We start from the raw sequence: 20761 nt of genomic DNA on the forward strand, positions 1-20761 counted from the left end.
AACCATATATCAACTTCCGTGTTTTCTTTCCATGACACAGTGTTATGTCCCAATAGTGTTATCTTTAAAAGAATTGTGATCATGTTGGGAAATGAAACGACAAAACTCCACTTTTAATATCTGTTATATTTATTCTCCCATAAAATGTTTATATACTTGAAATTCATTTATTATAAATTTAATATCTAAATCACGAAGAGACATTGTATTTAGAACATACAGATGCTAACAACACAAAGTTTTTGGACTATTCTTATTGTGGAAAATAAGACACAATTGGGTAGAAAACAGTTGCTTTTCGAGCCTACAAAATGGCATGACAACAATGGAAAAATCGAGCTGAGAGAAATAATTTAAAATATTGTAAAAAGTGAGGCTGAACTGTTCTTTGTTTTCGATTTTCAGCAGATAAAATGTTGGAGGGTAAACTTTCAAAATGTTCTAGCACTTATGTGTTACAAGATAACCGAGAGCTGATTTGATTGGTTTAGGTAATTCTCTAGTTCAGAATGAACAAGGCAGATTGATTGACAGATGCTATAGGCCAATAACGGGAATATTTATGAGGATCTGTTCACTTTCTGCCACAAAAACAAAACTTCATCAAAAAATGTAACTCTCGGGATATCAGCACTGATCAGTGGATATCAGGAGGCTACCATCTTTTCTCAGCCTCTGTCTATAAAACGTTTAGTAATTATGCCTTAAGTATAGACATATACTACATTGATTAATCCCCTTTTCTTACTACATTTCTTTCCATATTACTATACTAATTATTCAAATTGCCAATGAATTAAATTTTATTTGCACGAAGATATGTCAAATTTCTTATATACAGTTTCAACAATATATCGGTTTTATAACTACCTCGTGATGCGAGCTGCTGTACGAATCGGGTAACACAGGTAGTGGTTGAATTAATAATTTTTTTAAATTTCGCTTAATAATTATGGAACTAGAACTGGAACAAGAAAATCATTATTAATAAACATGAAAATTACCGTTTGAAGTTACATGATCCAGTTTGTTTTTGTAAAACTTACCACGTTTATTCCTTGCGACTGAATCGAATTAGCTTGGCGATTTCATTTTTTTATAATTTTTTTAATTTTATAATATTTATACAGGTTAAAGGTTCATACACATATGTTTTTCAACCTGACCTGTTTAAAAGATTAAAATAAGCGCTAATAACTATGTAATAATACTAATGACAAAAGAAATTTACCAACCAAACCTAATTTACAATATTTAATAATACTAAGGCTATAAAAAGTGAACGTAAAGATGAATTCAAAGTTGTCTCCGACTAAAGTTGTTCTTTGAAGGTTTTCAGGGAGGGGGCCAATTTGGTAGCCCTTTCTAGACTGTTCCACAGTTTTGGACCGCGATAAGAAAAAGCCTTTTGGCCATGTATCATTTTTAGCAGCGGTATCTTAAGATTTTTAGCAGCGGTATCTTAAGATTATCTTTGAAGACACTTATGTTTGTATTCTAATTTTATTTTTATAAGAACAGACTTTCAATTGATACGGTACATACAGACACGGCACATACAGACACGGTACATACACGGGGTTCAAGAGTATCAGAGCCGGAAAAAGTGGGCCAAGGGAGATAATAGCGTGTTCACGCGCATCAAGAACATAAGCACGCCGCGCATACACGCGGGTGGAGTCTTTCATCTAACTTGTGATCATGTGAACCTTGAGGTACCAAAGTCCTTGAGCAATATGACTTTCTGGCACTAAGAAGTTTGTCGTAGTACCGCCCGAGAGTCGAAGTCATTGTGGTTGTTGCACGCTCCTTGCATCAGTTTTAAAAAACCATTGCGTTTTCAGTAGTCAATAAAAAAACATATCAAAATTCTTGTGACTGCATTTCTGATGCTATTCCTTTGAATCCAACACATCGATTCGATCATCTACAAAATGGGACTTAATAAAAAAGCAACAGTTCGCAAAGCAACAAATTTTTTTCCAAAACATCATCGTTCTGCTTGAATAAGGGATATTATTACCTATAATTCTAAATTTTCTTTCTCTTGCGCCAGAATGACATTCATAGGTTTTAGCGCGCTTCTTAGTTCTGTGACTGGCCTGTGCCCGTTACTCCATTCTATAGAATCCCATTACCAGACAAAGTTTGCAAGAATTCCCCCGAGATTTGAAAAACGGCATTTCATAAAACAAGTGCTACATCATAAAGCAGTATCATACTGCTCCGAAAAACCAGAAAAATCTAATCTCTTATGATACCTGTCCGAGAGCACAGGAGACTGTGCTGCTTGCAAATAGGTCGATACAAAAGAATCACTAGAGATTGATTTATCCGAGCTGCAGTTCTCAAGTGTTTTGCCCAGAGCTGTGACCCTTTCGTTGCCTGCGTTTCCAGCTACTTCTTCAGGTTCTTCTGTCACGTTGCTCTCCACTATCGCATCTGTAACGTCTGGGTTTTCCCGCAGAATAGTGTGAACTTTCTCGAGAGATGGCGTGTATTGCCGCGTGTAAATGTTCATTTTTTGGTATATCTCAGTATCTGGGTATTCTTTTACGCCATCAAGAGAAGAAGAGTCCACTTCATCTTTGGAGATTGTTTGCAATCCTTGAGCTCCACTCTCTATTTGTGACGTCATTTGTGAAGTCAATCGCCGAACATCTTCAAGCCAATCGCTATCAATTTCTTGATATATTCGGTCACTATCATCCATAAGAAAACCTTGAGCAATTTCGTTAGTAAAAACAACACTCTCTTCTTCGTTTCTCAAGTTCGATTTTAACTTATCAGAAAAACGCCTTTTTATGCTTCCGCGATTAGGCTTATGCACGCAATTGCTTTGGCATTTCTCACAGAAAAAGTACTCATCGAACAAGCTTGGTTTCCTTGTGTCTTTCAAGCTTCCTCCGCGGGAGACAACCGGGCTGCGGTGTTGTCTTTGAAGCGATCGCGATTTCTGCCCGGCGAAGTCTGTTGTTATTTCTGGCGGTGCTCCCCCGTCTTCGGAACAATCTGAGAATATAGATACTTGGTCCTCCTTATGACTCGGTAGATAACTTTGACTTTTTCTCGGTCCTCGAGGAGGTAGTTCCGGGGGTTCGTCTTCTGTACATACTGAACTTGCAGTCGAGGTGGAGAATCCTGAATCATGCCGCTGGTTTTTGATTCCTTGAAAATCGGAATAATTATGCATTAACAACACCAAAAACTCGTTAGTAGAAGGGAAGTAAAAGTAATAAAGACATTTAGTTTTAAATCAACAATCCCCTTTGTTGCTATTGTTACCTAACAATGGTCCCCCAATAATTCTATCCCTTTTTACGGTACTGGAATTAGTTCATACCTAGAAGGATTACTATTTTAAAGATCACAAAGCATTCTTCAGACACTCCACTCCCTCAAACGAATTTTTTAGTTTAAGACCTGCAAAACAGTCCCCATTCTAAGTTGAAAAAAAGTTTTGTTTACCCTACAAGGCTCGTCTAGAAGACAACGAGAATTTAATAGAAGTCTCGATTGTTGATGATGTAGAAAATTTATCATTATTTGTCACAATGATAGTCCTTTTCACTTTTTTGCTACTTGTTTTGGCGAAATATTTTGTGAGGCCCCCTTTTTCCTTTCAAAGTATTAAAGACTCATTGCTAACAATGCGACGGTCCAAACAATGGCAGTAAACTTCTACGGATTAACCAAAATTGATTTCAGACTGTCTAGAAATGTATTATGGGATGCTTGCGAGGCGCAATGACTCATTGTTAGCAATGAGTCTTTAAACAGCTCTGGTTGGGTGCGAAAACGGCTCAGTGGCTACAGTGGCTGACTACAGATCCAAGGAGCTGTGGTTCGAGTCCCTGAAATGTCAAAACTTTCATTTAGACCAAGGGGAGTTGCCAGCTCTCTGTAATTTCAGGCTTAGGAATCAAAAGGTGTGGTCACATTAAGTGGAAGGACCAGTACACTGCTTAATTAGTACAGCTTCTCAGTGACCTAAAACTTCCTTCGGAAGCTAGGCAGCAAGCATAAATATAAATACATCCCTGGTTTCATTATAAAGGACATCTCCAAACAGCGGACACCTCTTCACATCGGAGAGTGACTGGGCAGTAGACAAGTACATTGTCTTCTAGGGAAATAGCTTAAAATTTCGTATCGTGGAAGTCCTTTAAGGAATGTTTGATTATTCCACAGATCACCTAAAACCGTCGCTTTTTTTAATTAAGGCAGTTGAATGTATGGCGAATGAGTAACTTCTTATCAAAGAGGTAGAGTAAGGGCATTGGCCGGTTTCTACCAGACTGAATTTGTACAAAATGTAGGAAAAGATATTTCAATCGAGTCCAGAAATTCTCATATGATATGGATATAAGCGTTTGAGGTTTTCTATGTGAAAGAGAGATGAAGGGGGCTGGGGTAGCTTGCAGAGTCAATGTTTACAAAATGCAACAAACAATGCCATACGAGCCAAAAAAGCCTGTCTGTATAAGAGACTGTACCCCCTCCTACCCTCCAAATAACGTGCATCCTATACTTGCAGTGCAAAGGGTAAATATGTTGGGTGCTACCCACAAAAATAAGATCTACCTTTACCTAACGGATGACCAGTGTCAGCTGTAGAAAAGGTGCGAGGCTTCTGATACAAGCGACGCCCATCTGTCGCAAAGGAATGTTCAGTGTCTGAGGCTGACCTGCAAGGAAAGATCGAGATCTCTAAACAATCGAAACTGGGTTCATTGAAAGATAGCATTTCTTTTTACTGCTTGGGAAATTTAAGGCTATGCCCATATAGTAATAAATCATTACAAAATAAATAATGAAAAAAGATATAGATATAAAGAAAAAACCAAAGGACTAAATCTTTGCAGTACGAAGAAAATTGAAATTAGAATGATTGATAATGCGTACCTTATTAAAGATAAAACTAGATAAAGATTTCAGAACTTAGTCAATCTGGATAGCAAAAAATCAATCAATCAAAATGGAAAATGGAAAATGGAAAGCTCTTCTAGTCAATAAATGACGAGAAAGGTTTAGGTAAAAGATCCTAAATATCCAACAAAGGTAATATCCAACAAAGGTAATTGAACTTTTAACACGTCTGGGTTATAGTTCAATATAATTGTCAGGGAAGGATTCACCGGAGATGTAGGGGTGCGTAACCCCTGAAATATTCTTGCGTCATTCGTTAAATTTTTCTAAGATTCGGTAACAAGGTTTCCTGGTGTCGCGAAAATCATACTTTATTTGTCCAGGCACCACGAAGCGTTGAGAAACGTGAGGGGTCTAAAAAAGTGGGGGGGGGCTAAAACCGTATAAAAAGAGGCTTTTCTGGTAGTTTGATACTCAATATATGGCACTTTTTGCAAAAAGTGGGGTGCCTGTTGTCCTCTTTATCTTATAGTGAAAAACAGAACTGTTAAAATAGGTGAGTCCATAATTTTCTCGGCATTTGAAAGGTGCGAACCAAAGTCCAATAGTTATACCCCCGCAATCCTTGCTTTTAAAATTCGTCCTACATCTCATTTTCTATGTTAATTAGGTAAAAAAACTAGCGACCATTTTTGGTTGATGTTGAATATTTTATCAAGAACTCCACTTACATTTTTCTTGTCTGTGATATGACTTTGGACCTGACAACGCCCTAAAATGAAATGAATAGCAGTTATTGATAAAATGTCGAGTTTGTGTTTCACTCCTCAACGAACCAATACAAACTATATGAGTAAAAATGTTGCGGTTACGTTGTCATCATTGTTGGCAGTTTGTCATTCTTCCGGGTTGACAGAGTTTAACGGCTAGAGTATTTGACCATTTCTACACTCTTTTTTAGGAAAACCAGTAAATTTGAGTTCAGGCTTGATTTTCTTGAAAATTTGTGGGTGAATTGTTCGTAAGTTGTTCTTATATTAATAGGGTGTAAGCAGTGTAATTGCTAGCTTTTTCGCTCTAGGGAGGTGTTCAGGCCTCTTTTCCCAACAAAGTGAGTGAGACAACCTTCATTTGCCGACAAGCTTGAATATTCAACAAAAAAGCACCCACACATGCCTAAAAATCCTAGTTTTTGAGATGAAACGCTGTTCAAAATTGCATTTTACAGTAGCTCAGCCTCATATTGTTCTTAATTTGTTCTTAACCTTTGACCAATTTAGGCTGGTGTTCTTATAAAATTATTCTTATAAAAAAGAGTGTAATTCTCGAATTGAAGGACCCATACCTTTTAAGTCTTACTATTATGAATAATTTGTTTGTATTTTTGGTGATTTTCGGCGGAAGGTGAAAACCTGATGTTCTTTCTCAGCTTGTGATGTGTTTTTTAATATGTTTATTGTAAACAATAAGAAATATTAGTTCCGTATATTCTGACGAAAGACTGAAATTTGAAACTGAATGATGTTCGTCATTGTATTTTGAAAAAAAGTTCTAAGTTTTGAGTGATGGCTCCTTCAGTGAATCTTTTTAAACTGTACTGTTTTTTCGTATGTGGATGTGTTGTTCACACTGAGTCGTTTATTGTTGTTATTTAAATTAAGTTTTCATTCTACATTTGTCTTGAAACAAAAAATTACTGAATGACAAAGGAAACAGTTTTCTTATGGTCAGATTACCGTTTTATACCCAAACTTATGGTTTCATATGCAAAATCATATGTCAGGACACTAAAGTAGCTTTGGGACATGTGTTGAGAATAGAAGACTTCTCTGGTTTTGCCACCATAAAGGAATAAATGCGAATGCTTGGGTAAGAACATGCAGAGGAGTTAGCTCCATGTTAAAGGAAACAGGTCCAGTTATTGAAGGTAGGTCGAAGTAGACATAGGTAAAGGGACTGCGAAAGCGAGGGGACTGAGGGGTTGAGGGGCTGAGAGGCTGAGGGGCTGAGGGGACTAAGCCCCCCCCCCCCAAATAATTCTCAACATGTACTTAAAACCATACTAAAATCATCTTGCCCCACAATATTTAATATGTTCCGCGGTCCTTGCATTGGCCGACGTGATAACAACGGATGTGAGAGAAATTCACTTACAAAGCCCCGTCCAACGCACTAGCGTGTAAAACGGACGTTAAACCGAATATGATGAACCGAATATATTCCTTCTCTGGATGTATATAAAATAATAAAATGATGAAAAGAAATAAAGATCTACATTATGGAGGTCTTGCTAACATAAATAATTCAGTGATACATCGATAATACAGTTGTGCTCCCTTTAAAAAAATAATACGTATTAACAAGCTTTTTTATCATTTTATAAGAAAGTTATGCTTGGATCTTTAAAAAAGTTAAGAAAGTTAAGGGCTGGATCTTTGAAACTTAAGAAAGTTGAAAAATTCAGGTATTCAAAGTTTCAAGGGAAACTGCCATGCAAGTGCGAAAAACTTCGTTTTTGACAATAATTAATATACTTCGGTAGCTGATGTTATGACGTTGAGTGTTTTCTGGAGAAATCTAGCATATTTATTATAGCATTTTATTTTCTCCATCACTGCGCATACTCAATAACGTAAACAATACAATGCTACGTTAAGAAAGTATAAAGAAAGTCTGAAGGCCGGGCTGAAAAAAACTTTCTTATAAAAAGCGTGTACCCGTTAGAATGAAGAAAACATTGAAAGCCCCCGTCGACCACCCTTAAAAGAAACTTTTACCCAGAAATCAGTCTTAGGCCATTAGGAAAAACTTGGAGAGCAAAAAGGCGTGAAAATCTTGCACTGTTTGGGGGCCCTTTTGGGACCCCTTAGGAGTCACTTTAACCCCGACATTAGTCTGTTCCATCACAGCTCTTACCCTACCTAACCTATACCTTAACTATTGCCTTCACTGTTTTGCCCTAAATCCAAAGATTACCAAATCCCATTCTTGGCAGGCGCAATTCAATTCCTGGAGTGCAGCATTAAAAAACTACCCTTGTACCTAGCTCACCCTCACGCTGACAGCCTACAAAACCCCATATATCCAACGCGAAGCGATGCATAAGGTTTAAATCAACAAAATAAATAATGTTTATACATCTGGATCTTCACCTTGATCACGGAAATTACAAATCCATGAACTTACCAATTCCGAAGGTTCTTTTTTAGATGACATGTGGTTCGCACTAAACGAATTTCGACGACTAATGAACTTCTTCAAGGATTTCAAGGCTCCTGTTTTGTGAGTTTCAAAGTTAGGCAAGCTATTGCTGCGACTCATGTTAGAATGAAACACGGAAATTGTCCTGGCTAACAAGTCCTCCTCAAATTACGGTCCTGCACCGTCACGACAAACCAATAATATTTATAAAAGGACATGCATGTAAACCGCTACCGTTGTAGGAAGCTTTTGCAGCCAAATAACTCTCAGACTTGTTTCAAGGAGGAAACAGATATTAGAACGGTATGCATCAGTAACCGGACACAAAGACTTGAGGAAACGTCAATTCATACTCGGTTTGATGGCTTCACCCCGGTGAAGTTTTACAAAGCTAATTCACAAGCTTGGTTTCAAAATGTGTCACCCTACCTTTCAATCCCAACACTTCCTTTGTAGGCAAAAGTGACAGCGCAACAAGTACCAACACAGTTTTTGGAAAAACCTGACGACGATGATGATGACGATGATGACGATGGGAGGGGGAGTGGAAAAAAAGCGAGCTACTTTGCCAAGAAAACCGGGATTTGTAGGGAAGGGGTAGACTGTCCAAGCTTAGAGAGATAAAAACTAAGATTAGACTTTGAACTTTATTCCAGAGAAAATCAGCTTTGGTTGTTAAGATAATATTAAGGGCCCTACAAGGGCAGAAATAGGTTTCGAAATGTTGGGAAGGGGCTTTGATTGTGGCCAATATATAGAACATGATTGTTTCTAAAATAACAAAATGGCAGTTTCGCATGACACATGAAGAAGCACTGCCATTAACTGATGTCTCTGTCTCTGGTAATTATATTCTCTGTTTTCTTAACACGAAAGAAAATTTGTTTACTTGTTATTTGGGAGAATCGAGCCTTGGCGTTCTTATACACTTTTTTATAAGAACAATTTTCTAAGAAAATAAATATGAATGTAAATACATTGTACCATACAAGGAATAAATGAGATATTATTGGATAACAAATAACTAGTAATTTTATAAGAACACGAGCCTCAAATTGGACAAAAGTTAAGAACAAATTGAGGCTGAACTACTGTAAAATGCAATTTTGAACAAGATCTTTTCTCAAAAACGAAGATTTCTAGCCATGTGTGGGTGCTTCTTCGGTGAATATTCAAACTTGTCGGTGAATGAAGGTTTTCACACTCACTTTGTTGGCAAATTAGGCTTGAACACCTCCCTAGAGCGAAAAAGCTAGCAATCGCACTGCTTACACCCTCTTAATTTAAGAACAAATTAAGAAAAATCCAGCCTCAGATTTTTGAAAAAATTAAGAAAAGTCAGCCTGAACATAAATTTACTTGTTCTTATATAAAAAGAGTGTACAACGTGCTCTTACAAAAAGCGTGTAAGTTTAAATCAATTCGTGTTGCAGGAGTGTGTGGCGTTAATTTATTGATATCATATAAAGTTTTAAAGTGATGACGTCACAAAAATCTATTTTTAGACTTTTTTATTTGGATTCCATAACCTGAAAGAGCATTATGAAATATTTCTAAATAAGAAAAATTAGTCAATTGTGTAACGAATTGGCAGAGATATGGCCACATATGTATTGGCTCTTTCCCCATCAAACCTCTGTATTTTGGTCTCTGTTCATAGCTTGATGAACAGAGCCAAAATAACAGCGATTCGTTAGCAAACTTCAAATCTTTCATTGATAATATCTCAACTGATTTTAGATATATTTTGCCAATTTTGCATTTTTGCAAGTATTTCATGGTGATCTTTAATGTTATGTGGTTAAAATTCAAGAATTCTAAAAATTGGTTTTTGGTGACGTCCCACTTTAGAACTCTATTGACTTACATCGGTGTTTGCATCGTATTTGTGCCGAAATAGTGTGCTTAGCCACACAAACTTCTTCTTGCAGGAGGATGGGGAAAATTTAATGCATTTTCCATCGACAGAGCGAATCTCGAATATATGATTAAACCCAGCTGTAGAGTTGTAGCAACTGCGAATGCTTGTGCAATGAGCTAAATCTACACGACCTGAAATGACAAAAAAACATCAGTTTATTTCATCAATCTCGAATAGGCAAGTGTAATCGATAACTACCCTTGAGCGCCTTAGGCCCAACGTTTGCAGAAGAGAACTATTCACTCAAACTGAATTCTGATTCTGAGCTTCAGGGCCTCCGACGAAGGGGGGCAGGGGGTCATGTCCCCCACTTTTTTGCAAAACAATAGATGTTTTTTCAAAAGGTTCTGTTATGGTTGTTAAATTTTCTCTTGCCCCCCCCCCACTTTTCAACCTGCATCGGAGCTCATGAGCTTTGCTTTTATCAAAAATATGTTTATTTAAGTTCCAATTTGCTCCCGAGGCGTTTTAAAATTTTGTCTTGAATTGAAATCAACCAACAGGGCAGTCTCTAGCTATTGTGCTCAAGGGAGGGGGGGGGGTGTTTAGGCTCAACTTGCCGACAAAGTGGGTGAGCCACCCTTTATTTGCTACAAGACTGAAACTGTGCGTACCCCTGCAAGACAAATTACTCCTTATTTTTGCAACTTCATTTTGTTGCAAGAGTGAATCACAAAGGCCCCCTTTCCCCACGTCCCACTGTAGCGAGGGCCCAGAATAAATTTCTCAAAAGGATGTATTTTGAAACGGTCTAGAGAGGTCTTTGCCGATAACCCTCAATATCCTTTCCATATCTGGATAATATTGTACTCTGGTCGACTTTGTGAACCACTGCCTATCTTGAGTGATGTGAATTTGTGAAATCAAAAAAAAGCTTTAAGCTCTTGACATTTTCGATTGTTGGAGCCCCATTTGAGGTGTAACATAATCCTGTACACTATCCCTGTAAGTCGCATCTCGGATAACTAGAACAGGTTTTCACTACCTTGGATTAGTCGGACATTAGCTAAGTCGGACGGTTTCTCTTTACTTCCCTGGAGGGGCGACCTAACGGGATTCAATTGTAATTTTCTCCTGACGTTGCGAAGTCACAAAGCTGTCCGTGTTTCTGCCGAGAGAACATGCCCTTGCAGAACCTGCAAGGAAACTTTTTGCTTTCAACCAACCATAATTTCGTTTCAGGTTTGGCAAATAGCTTCCTTTCAGTTTCTGTTTGCACACCGAAGTCTTTCATTGCTGTTAATTTAGAACTATATCGCAAAAGATCAATTTCAGTGACATAAATGTTCTGGCCACCGCTTTTAAAGTTTTCAAGGCCCTTAAAAACTGTGTGGAACAAGCAGGTTTGAGACTTCCTTGCAGAGAAATCGTCAGTGTAAACTGATATGCCTACTTGTGTGACTGAACAGGTACAAGGAACATTATTCTGGGGCATCAGGGGCAGAATTTGAGCCTCGCAGTAATTGGGCAATTGTACTATTGGTTATCTGGTAGGGGTTGGGTGCAATGGCGGACATATGATCAAAAATTAGGGGCAAGCCTATTGTTTTGACAAGATGACGTAAATTTTCACTTTCTATGGTTTTCAAATAAAGAATCATTGTCTTCAAAATTATAGGAGGGCAACCGCTCCCCCTTGCCTCCAAGGGTCTGTCAATGGTGGTGTGGTGCCCAAAAACAATGCATTTTTAAAGGGAAACACATAGAGCTTTAATATTGACAGTAAGAAACATACGATCTCGTGGGGACTAATCAATCCACTTACTAGCCGGAGATGTGCCAGCTTTTTGTGTCTCATTTTTGGCTGAAAATTCTGCATATGATTATATTATTTGTCCCTTTTTCTGGCACTGATATGATACACCGATTGTGGACATTATGTCAAAGGGTCATAAAATGTTTTCTGGCAGGCCTATCACGTCATTTTCGCCTAGTAAACCCCTCCCCAGGTCATACGATCGTCGATTTGTGAATAAATTTGCGGAAGTTCTTCATGTTTACATAGAGAATATTTTTATCAACATTTAGAAATTGAGACGTAGTGTCTAGAAAACATTTAAACACAAAAGCCAAAACATTTCTTTAGGCCAAAAAATTGGTTCCCTTTGTCTGGAAGCTAACAGCTAATCATCTCAACAATAGGTTGCCATGTCAGAATGGAATCCGTGTCGAAAAGGCGGGCGCTTTCCCGGGGTTTGATGAGACGGTGCCCTTTCTATCTCTTTGGGGTTAATGTAATCCTTTTTCGCGACTTTTCAAAGTTCTGGCGTAGAATTTCTTATCTACAAACAACCCTGCGGCGTAGAAGAAATAGGGATTTCACCCTAATGAAATTGTAATTTGACAAAGATTGCCAGACATGAAAGATGGCCTAAATTAGTTTGCACTTACCTTTAGGAGAATCTCCTCTATCGTAGCTTTCTCTATCTTGAAAATAATAAAGCATCAACCTTGAATCTTCCGCAAACGTTAAATGATCTGTGTATGTAACCTCCATAAGCACGCACCATCTTACTTTCCAAAACAATGGAGAGAGAGACTTGTCTTGTGATTTCGACGGGGATTTTACCAAGTAACCCATGCAAATTATATTTTGCTCTTTGTTTATCGTCGATTGGATAACACTATCGCAAACTTGATATGTTTTTTCTGTTCTTCCCATTGCAGTGTTGCAATTATGCTTCGGTAAAAAAAACGGAGCCTGAAATCAGTTTCAGATCAAGTTTCCTCGCTCTGGCGACCAAGAAATCAATGCAGCTTGAACAACCGACGAATGCTACTTCCGCAATTCATGCTTTGCGTCACTATTATTAATAAGGTGGTCTGGGAATCCCCTAGTATGCTAACAAAAGACAACAAAAGTCTTCATTGTGCTCCCCTGTTTTCAAAAGACGGCGGCAAAAATGGCTTACCCGAATTCTATTTTTTAGGCCAGGGATAACAGCTGACTTTTTTGAGTGGGGAGAGGCAAAGTTGAGGCAAAAACGAAAAAAGGACAAGAGAAAGAATATAAATGCAATACTAAGTGGAAAAAGACCAACAATGATAAAGAAATAAGGCTCACGCAGTTTCAAAGTTAAAGATATTGTAATAAAGCTAACTTTTGTTTGCTTTGATATGCGCCGTGCCTACTTCGTTCGTAGAAATTTCTAGAATTTGCACAGCATGATATATTGTCAGAGGGAATCCCCTATGTTCTGTCCGCATGCCATCCTATTATCACGCAAGGATTTATCCCCATTAGGTACGTTCAAGAATATTCCATTGCATTCTATTATTACATCATCGTTTATATTTGGTATTATTTTTGAAGTGTTATCATGATATATATAGCCCGTAGAAAGTAGTTTGAGGAAGAGTTAGTAAGAGAGTTTTAGAGTTGTGTTTATTAACTGCTGTTGGTGCTTGAAAAAGACCTCAGTAGTGAGTAAGATTTGTTGTGTCAAAAATACATGTGAGAACGTCAATTGGTCGTCATTTCTCCGTCTTTCCTACGGAACGTATTACAATATCTTTCAGGGACGGACTTAGCGGGGGTGTAGGGGGTGCGACACCCCCCCCCCCCCAATATTTCTGCCTCCTTCGGTAAATCTGGTTCCATTCGGTAAAAACCATGTTTGGTAGTCAGCAGTAACAAATTAATGCCAAGATTTTACTTTATTTATCTCCTTAATATCAGCATTTATCTTCTTATCAGTAGCGTAGCGGGGGTAGCCTGTGCTCCAGACCTCTACTTTCAAGTTAGGGGTCTGGAACAGGCTAAGCGGGGAAGGCAAGGGGAGTGGCCGCTCAAAGTCGGTGTCTGAGAAAAGTACAAATCTGCAATAGAAGGGGGACTTTATATTTCAGACAATATTAAAACGTTTTTAAAGACTGCAAACGACTGTAAGAAATATTCTGAAATGTATTTCAAGCTAATCTGAAGGGCATCGTCGCAAAAATTTTCTGCTTGCTTCTGTCCCACATGAACCCTCCTTTATAACTCTACAGAATGTTCAACAATTTATCCCACGTTATAGGATTTAAATAGAAAAGTCTTTCGCGTTCTTTAGACAATCCCGATCAAATCGAAACTAAAATGCTAAAGCGCTTCAATCCTTAAAAAAATTGGATTCTGAAATGCTTGTCGGGGATGTTGCTCCAAGGAGAACGGAATTAGTTTGGTACATTTGAATCCTGTTTGTTATTTTTAGATATTTGATTAAAACTGTGGAGAATCAGTTTTTACACGTAGTGCTTCCTCGCCTTACTCAATTCAGAATGTAAGCGTTAGATGAATTGTCAAGGAAATAGGCAGTTGTAGAATGGGGTTAGCCACAAAAAGCCAGATATCACGTTGTCTAAAGCGAAATTGCCACGTAAAAAACCCATAGCTTTTTCAAATGCCTTTGCAAAATGGGGTGCTTTCCTAAATTCTTAAGGGTGTGGTCAGCAAGATTTTTCTCCTATTTGCCCCTCCAATCTTCCAAACCTGGCTATGCCACTGCTTCTTATCGTCTTTACCTTAAAGTTAAAAACGGAAATTTAAAAATAGGCGTTTCCATAATTTACCAGTGACCTGAAAGGTGTGGCATCAAAATTAGTGTCTAACACCCCCCCCCCCCCAATCATTGTTGCTTAGATCCAACCCTGATATCTTTGGATTTCAAGTTTGACTTTGTCACTATGTTATTTTAACAAAATGGTGTTTCTCTATCATTGTGTGGAGTATATGAATAAATTATATATGAGTTTATTTTCACATTTTTAATTCCCTTACCTGTAAAGTGAGCGAGACAACCTTCATTTGCCGACAAGTTTGAATTTTCACCGAAAAAGCACCCCCAAAAGTCTAGAAATCCTCGTTTTTGAGATAAAACGTTTTTCAAAATTGCATTTTACAAATTGCAAATTGCATTTAGTCCAGCCTCAGCTTGTTTTCAATTTGTTCTTAACTTTTGACTAATTTTGAGGCTCGTGTTCTTATAAAATTGTTCTTATAAAGAAAGAAAAAAAAGAATGTAAATTCGTCACCGTCAGTTTCGTTTCTTGAAATCAGAAACTCTTTGAAAATGCACTACAATGACTGCGCCAAAAATCCTTCTTCAGTTTTAAAGCAAAGTATATATGAGTGGTGGTACTTCTGCAAAAAATGAAGCAAAAATAGAAAAACATTACTTTTAAGAATTGAAATGATTAAAACCTTTTTGTCTCTAGAGCTAATGAGATGTCTTTCCACAATTTAAAGGAACAAATCATTAAGCTGCATATTTCATCGTACAATAAGTACCAAAAATTTCAGTGGGATGTATTTTCGGTGAAGCAGGGCAACCAAAAATTAACCCCACCTATTTTTTAAAACCGAAATTTTTTTCACCGAAATTTTCAAATGCTAGAAAAAATCTTTTTACACCAACGGGCTTTCGAAATAACAAAAAAATAACCCTTGATATTTCTTCATATTTGCTATACCTCCACAAGATATCAATTTTCAGTTTGTTTCTCTCCTTCGTAATCAACAAATAAGATATTCACTTTCTTTCGCCCTCTACATCCAAAAAATTGGAGTCTATGGGCTGAGCTTATGCTTCTTTTAGCTTTCTAAAATTTCGCTCAATTATTTCGTTCTAACGTTCCAGCTGTTTCAATTTGGACGCCTAAATCCTTACCTCATAATCGATAAGAACTTCTAGCCCCCCGTTGCAATTCGCGATCGCAATGATTGCGAACTTACTGTAAACCCTTCCAATTTATTTCCGTCTATGGGATATAAAAAATGAAATGAAAAAAGACCTCCTCTGAATAAAAGATATAAATTCGTGCCTACACTTCGATTCCATTATTAGGCTGACATCTAAATATTTGATTTTTATAAATTTGAAGACTGCTTTGAAGATAATTCCATGTTGAAAATAGAAGTAACTTACAGAAAGTGTTTCCAAAATGGCAGGGTGGCCCTGCCCCCTCCCCCCCACTTATTTGCGAAGGCAGTAGTTTGAAAGCTGCAGTTAAGGAGGTAAGAAGCCTTGGCTCCCAACTTTTTTAGCCTTGGCCTCCAACTTTTTAGCCTTCGCCCCCCACTTTCAAATTCGTGGCGCGAGCCCTGTTTTACCTTTGTTCTGTCGGTATCCTATCGAGCACTTTTGGGCACAAATAAGCGCCGTTTTTGTAAAGAAGAGAGGCTATTTCAAGAAAGCTGAAAGCGAATGCGAATTGCGAATCTATCGAAAGACGATAAAAAATTTCGCTTATATGCTGTGGCACGTAAAAAGCAGAAGGGCACAGAATATTGCTTATTTAAATATTGCAAATATTGTTTACTTGCAGTAAACGTCGTTCTGGTAGAATATAACTGTACAGGAACAGGTTTACCGGGGAGTTCGAGGGGTGCGATACCCCCCCTCCCCAATATTTTTGTGTCTTTCGGTAAATATTGCATCGATTAGGTAAAAAACACTTTTTGGTACTCAGTAGTAGCAAAATGATACAAAAAATTATTTTAAAGCTAAAAATCAAATTTGAAAATAGGCGTCTACATCGTTTTCTAGACACCTGAAAGGTGTGGCACCGAAACCCAGTCATTATCTAGCACCCCTCCTTGCCGCTTAAATCCGTCCCTGCAACTGTTTCAATCAGAAAAGATGCAGGAAATTAGTTCTCCATTTCCTATAGTGATAACTAGGCCATAGAATTACGCTGTTCTTAACGGTACAAAAAGTCCACGCGAGGATTGGGCCTAAAGAGGTGCTTCTTTTCGAAGCCTTTTCACGTGGTTCTAAATGAAAGCACCGCCTATTTTCTACCAGAGATGGAAATATAACAAACTCACCTTTAGGAAAGCTCTCAACTCAGCCAACTCCAAGCATGCTCAAAATATCATTTCTGGGCCTTCCATAAATGCAACGACATGGAAATTCGAACTAAGCGTGTTAAGGAATGGCGATGTTTGGTTTGAAAAGCCTTAGTTTTGGCAGTTCAAGGTAAAATTAAACTTGGGAATCCCAAAAGAATAGTCAACTTGTGCACTTTTCGGATTCCAAGGTAATTAGTATTGTTTTAAATGTCCTGAGGGAATTGATTAGTCCACGGATACAAAATGCACGAATACTTTTTTCCAAACTGCAAGCTTATGCCTAAAATTGGCATTCGTTTTGAAAGAATTTATTCCCTTGGTAGTAATTAGCTTGCTTGCCGTCTTACATACAAGCTTAAAATTGTTACACTATCTCTTATATCGTTTGTTGCTATTTCGTTGTTCATATTAAATAGTGTAACTGATATTAAATTTATTGCATTTCAAATTGCGATTTTCTTGTGTCATTGTTAAATATTTTAGCTTATGCAACACAATTTTCTTCAGATTGGGACATAATCTCTCCGCTTTTCTTCCTTGCTTTTCTTTTCATCAAAACTTCCTTGCGCCCTTTCAATATTTTTATGAAATGGCGCCCAATCTGAACTTTTGACGGCTTCCTCAAAAACACCCCTACACCCTACCTGATACGCCCATGGTATCTACTTTGTCCAAAAATTATTTAGATTTAGCGTGAGATCTTGAGATGGTTTGACAATCCTTGTTCAGTGCATCAAAGTTGGTAAGAAAAAAGAAGTGGTATGTTGCAAGGTCATTCTGGTTCTCTTCGAAGCAATTTATCGTGGATTGTTATACAGTTTCCGCCTTTAATACTGTTGTGTTCATTTATGTAAATTGTCCTCGTTTGGTAGCTATTTGGCCAGGGCCCCCTATAACGTGAAACCTCATTTTGGCCCCCCCTGATATTTGATCGGCAGGGGGGCAATTGCCCCTCTTGCCCCCTTCCAGCACGCCACTGTAAATAAAGAGGTTTGGCAAAAATAGAAACAAAAAGGAACTTTATCAGTTTGCTGTTCTTATTAATTAATCCACGTTACTTTTACTAACTGCATTTTTATCATTTATAATTAATCTATCTTTAATTTTATATACATCGAGAAAGAAAAATTGATTTAACCTAATTAATAGCTATATTTTGGACAAATAAACGGTTTATGTAAGTCTTAAAGACAAAGAGTTCTTTCACTGGTAAACTGGGGGGGGGGGGGGGTGTGTTAGCACTCCATTTCCTCATGAGGCTTTGTTTGTAACGTTATCTAGATCGTCACATTTAAAAGACATTTCTTGGGAGACAAGAGGTGTTTCCTCCGGAAAAAAGTTTCAAACAGGAAAAAAGGGCGTGGACCAAAAGGGCGTGGATAAAAAGGGCGTGGTCCGTGACACACCTTTTGTCCCCCACTTATTTCAGGCTGGAGCCACCACTGCCCCTGACCAACTTTATAGATAAACCATATTTTGGCATTAGAGAGGTATCACCCTTCCTTCAAAATCCAAAATTTAGTGATGCTTCGATTTCACCGATTGACTATTGCAAAACTAAATAGCTTTGAAAATTTCTTGAGAATAAGATTGCACAGGCCAAAAGCATGTGACTTAGAGGGTTGGGTAAGACATGTTTTGCTCCCTGTCTAGGCCTTCTCAGCTGAAAACGTCTCGCGCAAAGACTTATAATTTGTACATATATATAGATGACATTTTTGCACGCATTTATTAATTCCTCCGACTTAAGGTAAATAAAACCTAAGGAAAAACATTGGTTTTCAAAGCCAATGGAAATTAGACTGCACGGAGCATATTGAAGAAGCATGCAGAAAGGGGATAGAGGGACTACAGTCCTAAAATAACATGTCAATTTGGAATTTTGGTTCTTGTTATATTTTGAAATACTTTGCAAAAGTACAGTGCAGCAGAGAGGCGTTCTCTGTAAATGCTACGACCAACCGATAGCGAAAAAAACCTAAAATAAAACTCTTTAAGATAAACTATTTCCCCAAAGTATTCAAAGACAAATTTCTACAACGTGCAGGGCGGCTGAGAGGTTTCGAGGCCCTGGGGGCGAAAGCAAAAGACGAGGCCTCATGCGAGCCGAGTGAGTAGAAAATTTTTGCGACTATGCCCTCCACGTTCGCTTAAAATGCATTTCAGAAATTTAATTTCTTGAAATCGTTTCAAACGTTGTATTTTTTAGGCATATTTTTGCAACGTTTGATTATCCTATTCTCAAAATTGAATTCGTTACTTTATGAGGCCCCTTAGACCTTGAGGCCCTGGGCAATTTGCCCCCTTGCCTCCCCCTCTCGGCGGCCCTGACAATGTATATGCTAAATTCAAACAATATCCTAGATATTTCATCACTTTCAGAGTGATTGACGTTGAAAAATCAACAAACATAGTACACAAGTAAATTTTTATTGCTTAAACCTTCCGCCATCTTGATTCAAAATGGCGGCATATAAAGACGTAAAATATGTTATCTAGTCTGCATGATGATCGCCTTAGGAGCATGGGAACGAAGGTCTTTAGGGAGAAAGAGGCACGTGGGTCTTTAGAAATGAAATGGGCGAAAGAATACGAAATGACATTGTCAGAATTAATTTTCGATTTCAGTGCACCGTAAAGTAGTTAACGAAAAATTAACCATTTTGGAACGGGAACTCTGGAAGGCAAAGAAAAGGGTGAGTCCACTGTCAACCACAGTGAATACCGCCCGACAAGCCTGTTTCACGAGACTGCTGAAAGTTGAGGTTTAAGGATGGAGAAGGTATATTGTTTGCGGTGATATCGATAAACTGACCTTTGGATTTCAAGGCACGAGGAATCAACTTCCTTATTTTATGTTTGTATTTTAACAAAAAAGGTCAAAGCCCGTGTCACCTATATCTTATCTATTCATATCGTTGAAGGAGGCCCAAGAACAGCGGTGGCAAACAGTCAAATCGCGCAAATGGATACAGTAAAAATAACATATTGCGACTGATCCTTAGCCACTTTTGTTTATCACATACCCATTATTGTTGTCGAAACTTTGCCAAAATCAACTTTTTCTAATTTTGTAGCCTTGAAGCTGAAAGAGTCTGACAGCGGTTCAAATAACAAAAGATAGATCAAGACACCGTCTTGCCACAGCATATCAATGAAAAGAACTGAGGAAAACCTCGTGACTACACAGAGCAATTACTGCTGGAGCTCTGTCTGTTTCAAGTATCAATGAAATTTTGAAGTCAATCTAAATTCTTGCCCCCAAAAGGCTAAATTTTTGGCCTTGGAAGCCCAAAACAACTTTTTCTCTTCGTTGTTCTAGGGAAGATAGAAGAAAGGGGATGCAGACATTTATAAAAATCGTATTTCAAAGGCGTAGGCCATGGAAATGGGAGTGGCTATTGCTGTGCTCATTCAGATATTTCCCATGCATGTCCCACCCAAACGATAAGCAATACTTGAAAAATACAACAATTAAGGACAAATCCTTTGTCCTCTAAACCCTAGACGTTTCGATTCATAAGCCTCTCCTTGGCCTATAAACTATTAAAATAATTCTTTTTCCCCTACTTTTTGTGAAAAATTAAGAATAAATAATCCCAACTATCTAATTTGATGAAATATCTCCGCGAAATTGACTTAGTTCTTTTCGAATTTCCAAAGTCTATTAGGCCCAATCTCACCCACGAATATCTCATGTCCGTTCTTTGATACAGCCAAGTCGTGAGGTCTGGAGAATTCCTGTAAGAGAAGAGCATATTGTCAGAAACCGGCTTCAAATTTATCCACAATCTTGGCAACAGATAATGAGGCAAAAATTTAGAAAACGCCGAATAGCATACTTGTAAAGCCCAATTTATAATCATCCCTTCTTTTAAAGTTTGTGATATTCCTCTAAGGATATATTTGAAATGTGAAAACAGATCAAGGTTAAAAGG

The 20761-nt window shown here is 37.9% G+C and overlaps 2 protein-coding genes and 1 long non-coding RNA gene across 5 annotated transcripts in view; 1 reads left to right on the top strand and 2 right to left on the bottom strand.

The window, feature by feature from the left end:
• Window positions 1–603: 603 nt before the first annotated feature.
• Window positions 604–12999, bottom strand: LOC135687542 (uncharacterized). 2 transcript variants are annotated; one of them, XM_065204125.2, is made up of 5 exons: window positions 12383–12999; window positions 9938–10122; window positions 5601–5641; window positions 4591–4688; window positions 604–3168 (listed from the first exon to the last, which is right to left on the bottom strand). In XM_065204125.2, the coding sequence occupies exons 1-5, from the start codon at window positions 12651–12653 to the stop codon at window positions 2204–2206; spliced, it is 1560 nt and encodes a 519-aa protein (XP_065060197.2). In that variant the 5' UTR covers window positions 12654–12999; the 3' UTR covers window positions 604–2203. The 2 variants fall into 2 exon arrangements, with proteins under 2 accessions (XP_065060197.2, XP_065060198.1); XM_065204126.2 differs by lacking the exons at window positions 9938–10122; window positions 12383–12999 and adding an exon at window positions 8056–8527.
• On the top strand, window positions 3164–8953 carry LOC148957880 (uncharacterized). Its single transcript, XR_016145021.1, has 2 exons — window positions 3164–6796; window positions 8527–8953. It is a non-coding gene; the product is annotated as an uncharacterized LOC148957880 (long non-coding RNA).
• Window positions 13000–17838: 4839 nt separating the features above from the next.
• Window positions 17839–20761, bottom strand: part of LOC135687547 (peptidyl-glycine alpha-amidating monooxygenase A-like) — a 32992-nt gene continuing 30069 nt past the window's right edge. For both annotated transcript variants that reach the window (XM_065204130.2, XM_089114377.1), the window contains exon 20: window positions 17839–20564. In XM_065204130.2, coding sequence (XP_065060202.2) covers window positions 20463–20564 — 102 coding nt within the window. In that variant the 3' untranslated portion in view covers window positions 17839–20462. The remainder of the gene's footprint in view (window positions 20565–20761) is intronic.

The sequence above is a fragment of the Rhopilema esculentum genome, chromosome 20, assembly GCF_057945365.1.
Source record: "Rhopilema esculentum isolate cy_ngs chromosome 20, ASM5794536v1, whole genome shotgun sequence".
Lineage (NCBI taxonomy): Eukaryota > Metazoa > Cnidaria > Scyphozoa > Rhizostomeae > Rhizostomatidae > Rhopilema > Rhopilema esculentum.